The 13,830-nt window shown below is 34.0% G+C and overlaps 2 protein-coding genes across 2 annotated transcripts; both read right to left on the reverse strand.

Annotated features, from left to right (window-relative positions):
* Positions 1-1,207: 1,207 nt before the first annotated feature.
* On the reverse strand, positions 1,208-7,809 carry LOC141825964 (uncharacterized). Its single transcript, XM_074713229.1, is given in 3 exon segments — positions 1,208-1,944; positions 6,892-7,521; positions 7,524-7,809. Coding segments are annotated over 3 exon segments (1,278 nt in total). The 5' UTR covers positions 7,764-7,809; the 3' UTR covers positions 1,208-1,536.
* A 1,943-nt stretch (positions 7,810-9,752) lies between these two features.
* LOC141828654 (alpha-1,3-arabinosyltransferase XAT2-like) lies at positions 9,753-13,149 on the reverse strand. Its single transcript, XM_074716110.1, has 3 exons — positions 12,984-13,149; positions 12,810-12,902; positions 9,753-11,153 (listed from the first exon to the last, which is right to left on the reverse strand). Exons 1-3 carry the CDS (start codon positions 13,111-13,113, stop codon positions 9,967-9,969), a joined length of 1,410 nt encoding a protein of 469 aa, XP_074572211.1. The 5' UTR covers positions 13,114-13,149; the 3' UTR covers positions 9,753-9,966.
* Positions 13,150-13,830: the final 681 nt, after the last annotated feature.

Genomic DNA, 13,830 nt, shown 5'->3' on the forward strand with positions numbered 1-13,830 from the left:
CTTACTTTACTCTTCTTCATGGTATGTATATATTTATATTTATATTTATATTTATATATATACACTTTCAGGCAAAAAAGAAGGGTGGGTGCTCTATCATCACCGTTAAATTGTCACATATATATATTTTTTTATGATCTTGTATTCAAGTTTGATCTTATTAATATAAGTGCTCTCGCACGAATATAGTCAGTTGATACGTAGATGATATCACTGTAATACCAATATTAAAAGACGTTCTAGATGAACGTTTCATCATTTGTCACAAATTTGATCTTATTAAGTTTAAAAACAGACGATTCTATCTTTTTATTTCTCAACTAAATAAATTTATATTTATATTTATTTAAAATAGTTATCCTATTAAAATTCAAATTTTAATTGATTGATTTACTTAAATATTCTAAGCTCCTTTCTATCCAATTATGGTTATTTGTTGAACAAGGTGATTATTACGGGTGCTATTTTTTTTACTTTTGGTTACACTCGGTATATGATATCAATTGTTCTTTTTGTTTATTGCTTAGTATCTTGCTCGTTAGTATTTTTGATAACTCTGATTATTAATTTTTTAAACTAATTAATTTTAAAAATGATCATTCAATCTTACGAAATTTTTTCATCAATCATCAAAAGAAATCTACTACAATATTAGGCTAGTAGGTCGATCTCCGTAAATTTTTCATCAAATTAAACATCCAAACATATTCCAATTGAAAATCAAACCATAATATTTTAAATTCCTTTCATATTATCTTACCACTACATCATAACTTTGGGGCACCTTCCTCATTAGTGTACATCTACTAGATATGATTGTTAAGCATGTTTTGTTGCTTTATATTCTAGTTACTTTTTGCCATGACTAGTTGGCAAATGTTTGACTTTTATAATACGCACTTTTTTATTATTCCCAAATACTTACAATGATTCTTCATAGATGGCTTAACAAAGCTACCAATGCCACCAAACCCATCATCGTCTTAAGTGTAACTACATATATACACACACTCCTCTAATCCATCGAAGCGACGTGCCCTTGTTACTTTGATAAACCTACAAAACTCAGAATGTAAAAGTGAAGGCATGAATGAATATCTCATAGCTCCAAAAGCACAATGTAAATCTCAGTTAAGTATTCAGGAATAAAAACAATTATTCCTAAATAATAGCAGTAAAAGATATTCATTTTGAAAATTTCTATATGTATTCCAAATTCACCTTTTATAACCACATACAATACATGTTTATAGCATAAACCGATGGCCATAGGAAATCTATATCTAGCAACTTTACAATTTTAGCAACCTCGAATGACACTTAATTACCATTCAAAGCAATTACACTCAAATGATAAGGCTACAAATAGAAGACAAGGACAAGTCCCTGCAAAGTCTGCCATGCATCAAGGTAAATAGAATTTTGTCTCAACCCAGCAATATTAACTAAGAGTTGACATGGTAATAAAGACCGGCATACATGTAAAAGGATATCTGATACGGATTAAGGGTTCGTGGCAGATTTGAACTCGTCAAATCATTCCCTTGGTGCGGGCAACAATCTTAGCCTCTCTTCTGAGGATCCATTTCCAGTACGTCTTTCCTCAGATAGAAGAGAATGTAAATCACTTCCATTTGCTAAACTATTGAACTCTACTGATTTGGATGGATCTGCTGGATAACGTCGTTGGCAAAATGTCATAAGCCTCTTAACAGACTGTAAATATTTACGGGTGGTCTCATCATTCATGACATGAGCCACGCTATTTGTGTAGATCTTCTCACGAGCAGAGCGCTCATGGATGCCAACCATAGTTACACCAATTGGCCATGGAGCATTTCCAATTGCCATCTTGATGTACTGATCCATTGCAGCCAGATAATCTCTTTTCATGCAACACTTCACAACTACCAACAATGCTTGACGAATGTCACTGGGAAGCTCCTGTAAAAAAACCTTTATATCAGTGCAATGACATATCTAAAACCAGCATTTATTTTTCTGTAACAATAAGAATCAATAAAAAGATTAAATTAAACAGGGAATACACGCAGCCATGAGAGTGAACTTGCCCTGTGGCCACAAATTGAAATACCTAAGAAGGATGGCAAGTTACCTAGTATATAAGGTCAAAGAATGAAGGCGAAAGCATATTCTTTTCCATCTCACTCAGAGGACCATTTGGCTACATTGATTGTACTGGAATTCATGAAGGACAAACAAAGCAGATATCTTCAAGTAGGTCTTAGGCTTGGGCTTCGACTTAGCCTTCAATTTGGCAATGACAGCAAAAGAAGAGTCATCGATGGTCTTGTGTCATTGTTTAAGGCGATGTGGCAAGAGGTAAAATAAGATTTATGGTAGATAAGAGATATCCCAATCAAATCGGATGGAGAAAGCGAAGGAATGCAGAGGGGAGGTTGCAGCGCTTTAAAGAATACCCTTGGAACCATATGTCTAAAAGGTGGCTCTGATACCAAGTAGAGTCTGGGAAGAAAAATAATTGTGGTTCTGTATAGGACTCTAGGCATAATTTTGAACATAAAATACTAATGTGAACTAAAGTTACTACATTATCTGTTTACCCTAGTACTTTTAACAAGAGCATAGCATGGAAGGGTAAGTGTTATGTATATAACATGCTGGTTTCAGATTCATTAATTCTACATTTCAATCCACGAATAAATTCCAAAGCAAAAAAGTGGCAAAATCAGGTAAGTAATAGTTCATCTAGTCAAACTAAAAAGTTTGGATTCATGGCTTTGAGTTGTACCTTGTTTATTCAGTGTAGAAACTCATTTTTATATCTATTTGTAGAAAAGAAAGTATTTGCCATCTTTCAATTGATACATAAGTAAGATCTATAAAATCTTAGCTTCTAGGAAAAGATATGACTATTTCCTTGTTTGGCATGATTTGACTTTGTTTTGTAGCTTCATGTTTATACCAGTTCTTGTTTTATAAGGACAAGCTTTTCGACATGATTAATAATTGGATAGTAGTTAGAGCACTGTTTCCTCATCACCACATCCAATAAATTCTTATTTGCTTCACCTATGAGATGTCTTCTGCAACTTTTCTTTATTTTTCACTGCCACCGTCCTCTAAATTCCACTCCTAGCATGTGTTTCCTATGAAGGGTAGAAAATCTCTTGGAATAAGTGGTCAACAACCACAGACAATCCCATAGGATAAGTGATGCCAAAAAAAATTCTGGTCATTTTGGCCAGGTGGGTTTCGGCTGATTCGGAGGATTTAATTCCTTCCAGAAAATTTTCACTTCAACTTTTCACTCCAAAGAAAACAAGGCAATAGTTGTACTTTCCACGTTTTACAACACCTGCTTTTTCCATCCCTAGCTCTTTCATCTTAGGAAACAGAGTCTTAGGCATACCATCTTTTCCTCCTACAATGTTATGGAGCAAATTCACAAGATACTTTTCTTATTATGAGTACACTTAAAAGCGAAGAGATAAAAAGAAGGGAAGGGTAATGAATGAATTATGATACCTAGGATCAGCTAACATAGAGACAGAAATAGTTAATAACTGTACTTAATGGGAGCAGGTATAGATTAAGATGGTGCAAGAAAAACCAAGAGGGGTATGGGGTGAGAGAAGAAAAAAAAACACCCCATACCAACATCGTACACTATTCGTCATTTAAAACAATCCGAAAAATGCTGGACTTGAGATGGATCTGATCAAAAAAGATGAAAAAAACTGAACATCAATGATCAAGGCAAACTGGACAGACCGTTCAAAATAAATATAAAGAACAAAAACAAATAAATGACTTGAGAAAACGACTGTGGTAAAAAGAATCTTTAAAAAAATGCAATCTAGTGTTTGTGAGTAGCCTCTACACCAGCTCATCTCTTGTCTTTGGGAAAGTCAATATATCCATCTTAAATCATTAGAGGTCTATTTGCAATTATAATATTCAAAGCTAGAAAATTTGGGGCACAAAGGATTCTTTCAAATGACCACATCGAATTGAATAATTAATATAATAGAACTATTTTTACTTGGTTGAAATGAACAAATCCACCTACATTGCAACTACTTTGGAGCTTTCTCCTTGCTCTAGGTCGATCTTTCACTTAAATCTGGGGCTTAATTTACTTGGGTAGAAAGATAGGAGGGGAAGGAGGCGGAGAGGAAAAGTGATATAAAAATATATGAGTGATTCATGCTCCTTCTGTGAGGCTTTCCTTAAAATCTCCTTCCCCCTCCTATCTTTTCATCCAAGTAAACTCAGCTTAGGTGGATTTGATGAATTGTGGTTATTTTTACCAGGATTTCATTAATTACATGAGGTCGTTCTTACATAACTAGATTTGACTACAAATAACATTGAAGAAACAAAAAGACTCATATTTCCATAGGCACAACATCTAACATCATAATCTACAAAATTCAAGAAGTAAAAGGCCTCTCCAACTAACTGGTTAGAGAATGGATTAAAACTAAACAACTCATTTAGGATATAGAAGAAAGGTCAGAATATGTTTCCAATGCAAGTCTATTCAAACAAACTTGCAAACAAGCCAGTATAAAATCAGATTGTATGCCAATATACCCTATTCCCCTCATCAATTTAAAAAATTACTTTTAACTTATTCTCCTAAACAGGAGGGTCTATCAAAATAAACAAATAAGGTTTTAAAAAGATCATCACACCATTCTCCCTTACAAAAATGTACTCAACTCCTGGTGAATTGTCAGTGTCTGAATTTAACACCATTTTTAAAAAGTAAGAAATTATTGCAACAACATCTAAGTAATGACCTTCAAGGAACACAATTTTTGCATTTTTTTTGTTTCTGCTTCTAATAAGGAAAAAAATGCATCTTTATGTTCCTTCTTATCCTTAGAGATAGCTTTTTCTTCATTGACCCTCTCTTCTTTTCATTCACCCCTTTTAAAGAATAAGAAAAACATTGTGATTGATCATATCTTAATGGGTAGAAATAATACTGTTGAGGATCATGAGGACGGGCTCAAAAATTAAAGTTGTATAACCTATAACAAAGTCAACACGAAAGGGAAGAGGCTCAAATGTCTCCTTAAAAGTAGCAAATCTCCAATTTAAAAATTAAACTATTGCCTAAATATGTGAGTTATATAAACAAGCATTAATATCACTAGTCACATAAAATAGCCCAATAACGTGAACAAGACAACTCTTAAAAGTGTTTATCAGACAATTCCAGTTTATAAATACAATGAAATAATCTACTGTATTATCATACACTTTATAATAATTATTACTCAGCATAAATTCATTCCTGAAGTTAGAATGTAATTATGTATCTCTTTCATACAATCTTAGTAAAACTCTCAATCTAATGGGAAGAAAAAAACTTGGAAAGAAACAAAAACAAAATTGTATGATAAAGAAATTTATTCAATAAATATCATAGTTGTCATGATCAATAGATATCAATAAAGATTCCAAGTTAGATTGACATCGGCAAAAGCCAACCAATCTTTTCTGAGAAATCAATTATCTCAGAAAGATCATTGAGAAATTTAAAATAGTATCTAAAGAAATTGCTTAGAAATGAATTACAGAATTAGATTCAACTAAAAAATAAGGAAGAAAAGACTATAATTTGGTCAAATTGAGAACGAAAATGAATGAGATAAGTTGAAACTTGGATGAATTAGGTTTCTCAACCTTGCATATGGCAAGAGTCTTTCCAACTTAGGTTTCTCAACCTCTTCATAACTCAAGATTGCTCATGTGATCGATCATTTATCCTTGCTACTAATCATGAATTGCCACAAGCTTAACCAAATGCCTCATCTCTTTTCATGAGATGATTGAGAGAATATAAAGGAGGCAACCTAGTGCATGAAGCTCCCGTCAATGCCGGGTCCCGGAGAAGAGTCGGACCATTTTGGATCATATGTATGCAGCCTTATCCTGCATTACAAGAGCTTGTTTCCACGACTCAAACCCGTGACCACAAGGTTACAGGGCAACAACTTTACGATTGCACCAAGACTCCTCTTCTGACTAAGCCCAATAATAAATATTAAATAGTAATCTACATTTATCAAATAATATTAATAACACAATATTATTAAATTTATACTAATAAATAACATCATAACATTTGTTGTAATACATATTAATTTTATTAATTATAATGGCAGAAATTTGTTGTTTATTGCTTTCATACAGATAGACATGATATTAAGGATATCATACATATAGATTTATATTAGTGATCTACTATTAACTATAGTTCTAAGATATGTTTTTTATCAAATAAAAAAAGAGTATGATATTATCAACTTGATCATGATAATAATGTCATTAAAAATATTGTTATAATCTACTATGTATTACTAATCTAACTTTATCAGGTCTAATATTTATTATTTATATACATGTTAAATTTATGGTACTCAATAAAACATGATTTGCATCTGTTATATTGAACTATTTTTTCTAACAATTTTGATTTCATTGATCCTAGTAATCCAATATGACCTATATTTAAATTTTTTTTATTCCAGGCAGCCACAAAAAATTTCCTAGTATCAATTTTAACATCCATGAAAAATAACCTATTATTATAAAACAAAACAATCGCAAATTTAAAATTTTATCTTAAATAATTTATTCTACTGAAATGAAGAATCTGCAAAAAAAAAAACAAATGTCTGAAAATTTTAAAAATAAAAATAAGATTCCTAATTTGCATCAGATAATGTATTAACAATAGAATCAAAGAAGGAAGAAATAACCAAAACATTAAGAATCTAAGAGATGTATAGTTCAGACCAAAGGGATAGTGAGCTCCTTACAGCAGCAAATATACAAAGAGGAACCGAGCAAGATGCAAATTGTGCTATTATTGGAAAACCAACGACATACCTTCTTCCTGCAGAACTTGAACAATGGATTCAGATAACGAGCGCACTGCTTAAAAGTCGCAACCATTGACTTCCCTTTGGCTGTTCTTTTCTCTGCCTCTGGCATCTCATCCAGTTCCTGGTTCCATTCATTCAGCAGCCTCTTGAAGAAAACAAGAATCTTGTCCTCAGTGCAGAGATCCTCGAACTTGGCTTTCATGCGCTTCAGGTCCTTGTCAGTATCCATACCGGAAGACCCTCCATCCTCACTCAGATTTTTATCCACGTCTGCGTCGACCCCATCATTCTCCAACCTATCCCCTTCATCCCTCTTGCTCTTTGCCCTGTCACGCAAGAACGAAGACGCAGAGCCAGACTTCTGCCGCTTACGGAGTTCATAAATGTCTCGAAGAAAATCATTGGTCTGACCCTCCGTCATGTCGCTGTCGATCTCCAGGACGCCGGATTTGAGCGTGAGCTTGAGGCGGTCAAGACGGGCGTCGTCGTCCTCCCCAAAAAGAGTGATGGGCTGCTTGAGGATGCGGAGCCGGCGGATGACTTCCTGGCGGGGGAGGACGAGATCATCGATGCGTTGCTCTTCGGACAGAATCTCGAGGGGCTTCTTGGAGGCAGCGGCGGCTGAGGCGAGGGCAGGGGGAGGGCAGAGGAGTCAGCGGTAGAGGAGGCGGCGGCGGAGGAAGAGGAGATGGTTGTGGCGGTGGTGGTGTTAGGGTTGGAGCGGTGGGATTTGGAGAGAAGGCTCCGCTGCTCCTCCTCGCGAAGCTTTTGCATCGCCTTCTGGTCGATCTCGGAGCGCTTGAGGAACTTACGGCCGCCAAAGTCTGCTTGCACGTTCTTCCTCTTCTTCTCGAGCTCGCGCCTCAGCAAATCCATGGCTTCTGTCGCGCTTCCTTCCTCTCACGAAGCGGACGGAGAAAGGGGTCGCCGAATAGGAGAGATTAGGGATGAGCCAAAAAAAATAAAAAAAAAAAGTTAAATCGAATAAATCGATCGAATTAAAATTTTTGATTCGATTATTTCAGAATTTTAATTATTTTTTAAAAAAATTAATTAATTTAATTAATTTGATTCAATTTTAATTTTAAAATTATTTATTCGATTAAATTAAATAAATCAAATAAATTGAATTATTTAAATTAAAAAATAATTTATAAATTTTAAATAAATAAATTTATAAATTCCTAATTAATTAGTAAAATTTTTATAATATTTAAAAAATTTAATTAATTTGATTAATTCGGTTAAAAATTAAATTAACTGATAAAATATCAATTTGGTTTATTCAATTTTCATTGAAAAATTCGATTGATTCGGTTGGTTAAAAAAAATTAATTTATTTGATTTTTAATTTATTTGATTCGATTCAGTTCGATTTTTAATTTGGGAAATCCGGGTATAATTCCGGAAACTTTTATTTCACCACCGAGTTTTATGTATTTAAAAAAAAATGCTTCTTAAAACGTTGAATTGGTCAAAGTATATGTGTTAGAGTGTGAAATGTCTCATTAATTTACTCATTGATTAAACACACCATAATATTTTTTTACAAAATGTGAATAAATTCTAGTGTTGGAATCAAAAGATCAAAGCAATAATTTTTCGTAAAACGTTAAAAATAATGAAAAATTAAAAGTTTCTCAAGGCAATAAAAGATTAAAAAGGGGAAAATAAAAAAGCTCTCGTATAATAACATAATAAAAATAATAAATAGGAGAAATAAAAAAATTGACACGTAAACATTTATTATAGATATTTACTCATTGTTGTATAAAGAATATATCTTGTTAAAAGTTTACAATAAAAATCCAACAGTGCAAGAAAAAAAAATACAGTATCTATTATATAAAATGGTTCATGAATATTTCCCTGTTAAACACACATAAAAAAAACATTTTAATGTTATAATATAATTAAAATTCTACATTGAAAATACAGATCTTGAAATTATAAGATAAAAAATATCTCATTATTACGAAACCTTTTAAGTAAAATCCAAAAATAAAATCATAAAGGCGTGAGTCCAAAATGGAACCTTTATAGATATATATATATGGATTCTATCATATCTAATAGTGATATCAGAACAGATCCATGTGATAGAAGTTCCTAGTAAGGGATCCGTTGTCCATGTGATAGGGCTCTTAGTAAGGGATCCATTTGGGACTGTTAAAGGGACAGATCTAATAAAATATGTACCAATAAGGAATTCGTTAAGACCGTTAAAAGAGGCAGATCAACCTACTCCACACACTCAACTTGCCTAGTTGTTCGTTCGACCAACCTGCCTACCCTACCCATCAGTCGGTTTGCTAGTATCCATCAGAGCTAATATCTCGACAAACATGAAGTTTCAATCTGAGAAATGAAAATTTGGATCGAACCTTTGAGTAGAGAATTGTATAATGTCTTCTATACTGACATAGACGAACTGCTCATTCAATCTAGAAACTTAAGCAATGACGCACTATTATCAAGGACAGCCTCACACTAAGTTATTGAAAAAACACTGGCAGGTCAGTCCAATAAGGTAGTTATTTGAATTTATCTAAAATTGAAGTTATAATTTGACAATAATCTACTTCAACACAATAAAATAATATACACAGGGATCAGGGATAAGTTAAGAGAACAAACATAGTTTGACTAAACCTACTTCACAGAATATTAAAACAAAATCATGCATATACAATGTGAGATCAAAAGATCTTCAATTTTATCTAATTTTTAGTCTCAATATCGATGCAGAAAGCAAGCAAAACTTTTCCTCTTTTCATCAAACACCAAAAGTTCTTACATAGAAAATTCTCATTTATTTAACCATTTTTATCTCCTGCAATCTGACATCAAATTAGCGCATAGATATGACATTGGAACTTGATTTTATGAGCATTAAGAACCTTATTAGTTTGACACAAATGCAAACAAACTAGCATATTCCTGGAAGTATACTGAAAGAATTTCATAGCGTATGAATTCAATCGACTTGAAAATAATTAACTAGGCACTTCTAATCATAATGATAATATTGTCCGTTGTCAACAGATTAACAGAGTGAACTTTGAAGAAGCACCGATAATTACTGTTGGCGAAGAAGTTCAAGAGCATGCAATAAAGTACTGCCAAACCTTGCCATATCAAGATTCACGCCTTGTTTGAAGAAGTACAACTCAATCATCTGAGCCCACCCATGTTTTCTGTAAGCTTCCTTTTGATCCGAAAGCACTGGATCACCTCTCGCATACTGCTCTGTCAGTGTGCTCTCTTCGAGACTTATAGTATACTGCAAATAGTGCATCTTCATGCTTATGGTACCAAGTCCAAAGTCAATCCAACTTATCCCTTCCAATCCACCCAAGGGAATAACTTGGATCACGACTGCATTAGTTGGAAGGAAGACAAGATTAGTTATTCCGGCACCATGAACTCCCAGCATTACATCACATGAGTTAACTATTTGGGCAAATTCAGCCACGTCATGATACTTTGCCTCTGCAACAACAGGTTCAAAGCCATATTCTTCTACCTTTCTCACTATTTCATCGGCATTGGCAAATCTTCTTGTAAACTTCCTTGCAATGATAAGAAGTCTAGGCTTCTTATCTTGAGCTGGTCCTAGTTTAATTGCTGTATCACGCTCCAGTGCAAGAGATTTCCTGACATGTCGTCCAAAGTCAACCGTTGACAGACCATAAGGGGATGCATAGGGATCAATGCTCATCTCCTTGTGGAATTTAAGACCAACAATAACGTGAGGATAGCAGCGAACTGTTTGGTCCTGGTTGAAGTCAATGATTTCATAGTTAGTGAGTGGCTGTAGCAGCTTTTTGTACTTCTCATTCCACCATGGAAGAATCTCACTTATGAGAAACTGAACTTCTCCATTGAATTGTTGGGAAGTTGTAAAAATAGGGATAAGTATATCAGTGAAGTCATGAAAAAAGTTGCCCATGTAACCGCCAGTTGAGAAGATTATTGCTGGAACTGAGTTATGTACGGCACATATGGGACCATTGTGACTGGGTATAGTTTTCACTGACATTTCTGTGACACGAGCCATTGCTCTGGTATCTCCTTTCCGAGGATGAGGCTTTAACTTCCATGATTCTTGTAATTTGGTAGTATTAGTAGAGGATATAGCAACTAAAATGGAGGAAGAGTTTCCATGGATCCTAATATCACCCTTCATTTCACAATAATCATTTCTTCTGTTTGAATAATCACAAAAAGGATTGCTTGGTAATTTCTCTTCTTGGTGCGTGACATCTGCACAAAATTTATTAGCTTGAAGTTAAATTGATATGCTTAGCTACAGTTGTTAGTTTTCAGGTTAGAATTTTAGGTTCATACCTTCTCTTAAAAATAAGACTAGCTGCATCTAAAATTAACCAACTTACCAGAGAGAGAGTTTTCAAAAGAATAACTTGGCATGGCAATTTTATCTTAACTTTGGTTTGTTTTGGCAAATGAATTTATTGTTTGTTGGTCTTCATCAACAATTTGTAAACAGAAAAGTAAGGCGTTGCTGCTACAAAATTCGACATGCTTGTTAGAAGTAGAAGCACTAGAGATACAACAAAAAGGAGTAATATTTCATCCCAATAGGTCCCCAAACATAATTCATAAATAGTTTGCAATAAATTTACAGAGCAAATCAAAGCATCAGTAAGTCAAGTATCACATCTACTTGGACACATTGCTATGCTTGTAGAATAAAGATGCCAAGTGTGTTTAAATAACATGAGTTAATTGTATATCATGATTCCAAGTTATACCTTCACTCCAATTATTTGTAGAATGAATTGGTATTGTTTATTACCACAAGGCAGAAATAATTTATGTTTTTGTTCTCTGTTGTGGCAAGACTACTATGGTGCATATTAAAGTGTTTCACTTGATTCAACCTTCAATGGAAATGATATCAGAATAAAAGTTTAAGAAAATACAGATTCCAATGAAAGTCTTGCTGCTAATGTGCATAAACACATACTACGAACGATTCTCTATGTGGACAATAGGTTATGACGAGTGCTACTACTTTCACTAGAAGAGCAATTCATTTGATTAAAAAGCACATTTTCTATAATATTGGATAAACATTAGAGTGGAGATTAAAAATTTATCCATCATGTTAACAATTTGGTGGTGCTCGTGCATTTGCTGCAAGGAGTAAATTGATCATCCATACCCATTGATACCCTTAAACTTATGGTGCTTGACATTTTAAGGTACGATACTCTCTCATTTTTTATCTTCTATCATGGAGCTGTAGTCCTTGAAGTTTAAAGTTAAGATGATGTTAACAGTAAGAAAAAAAATTTCTAAAAGAGGACAGGATTTACAATGATGCAAAAGAACGGAAGGATGTCATTGACCTTAGTCTTTTCCATATGAAACTCAAATATTATCAGAAAAACTTATTCCCAAAAAATGCAAAGAGAAAAAACCACAAAAAATGATGTTATTTGCAGAAATCCAAAAGTACTGTCTGACTTTAAACTGATTAAAATACATCCTGTTTTGTCCTTCACTGAAAGACATTTTTGAAAGGTTTTCATTATTTAAAAATCTATGTCTTAGATTGGAATCAGTCATTACAATTTGATACACAAATGCTTTATCAAATTTTAATAGAATAGGACAGAAAGCTTCAGAATTCTGAGAAACTTGCAGGAGTAGTGAAAGCTAGAATGCGTAGAAGAACCAAAATATGGCGCTGGTGGCAGAGAAGGAAGATATCTTCTCTTAGCAAGACATAGATTTATGGATCTGAATGCATACAGCTGGTTTTTGATTCTTACTCTACCACTAGATGGACACATTTAAACTTTGGGGAAACTAGGTTCGGGTTGCTTCTCCAAGAAATTTGCGTCACCATCAAAAAAAAGATTTCAAAGTTAAGTGACAATAAGTAGGCTTTACCTTCGTGACGGGAACTTGCTACCTTATCTTCAGTTATCTTTTCATTTGCGTCAGCAACGGGAGGAACCGCTCGATTTGAGCTCCAGAAGGTCACTGCGCAACCAAAACAGCGGAGATTTGGAGGAAATTGAACAGATTGATTAACGCGAAGGAGATCGAGAAAAAGGAGCTCACAGCCGGAGAAGGAGACGACGTAGCAAGTGTAGACCACGAGGAGGATGACGGAGAGCAGGAAGCATGCTCCGAGTAGTGCCGACCGGAGCCTTTGCTGCTCTCCTCTGCTCGCAACCTTCGGCTTGGCCATCTTCCGAGTTCGGTAGAGAGGGATTTGGACCTCCCGTCGACTCTGCGAGGAGGCTAACAAGTCTTGAAGTAGCGCTAATTAAAAGGAAGTAGGTACACGCAAGAAAAGGAAAATAGTAGTTAATTAAGCAAATTGCTGTCGGCGACTTTTAATAATGAGGAGGAACAGCAAATGATACCCCTCCACACAACCACTCTCACCACACCCCAGCATCTGCCACCTGTCAATGTGACTTGGTATCTGATAGAAAGCTAAATTACTTTGACTTTCGCATTAATTAATTTGTGAAGAAAAATTGTTTTATACTCGGAAGGTACGACTCTTTTTATTACAATCATTAAAAAACATTTTTTATTCATTATTTTTCATATTTAAATTATCTCTTTTTATTCATTAGTAATATGATAGCTGCAACTATTTATAACTATTATATTATACTATTGATCCGTATTAATTTAAATTGAATAAGAACTTATCTATACATATGTTACAATAATATTTTTCTCTTTTTTTAGTCAATTAGGTATCCTCTTCCATGGATGATGATCTGTTTCATCCAATCTACTATCCATTGCATAGAATATGAGATATGAATAATCAACTTAGTTAGTTCGATACCATCTAGTTGACTAAATACGCGTATGTAATCGATTGAAGGTGACCTAAAAGAAACTTATTTTGTCTCTCATCCATTGGAAACCTAAGGTTCTAATTGGC

Source organism: Curcuma longa, chromosome 4 (genome assembly GCF_044706935.1).
Source record: "Curcuma longa cultivar G26 ecotype Majalengka, Jawa Barat chromosome 4, ITB_CL_G26_1.1, whole genome shotgun sequence".
Taxonomy (NCBI): Eukaryota; Viridiplantae; Streptophyta; class Magnoliopsida; order Zingiberales; family Zingiberaceae; genus Curcuma; species Curcuma longa.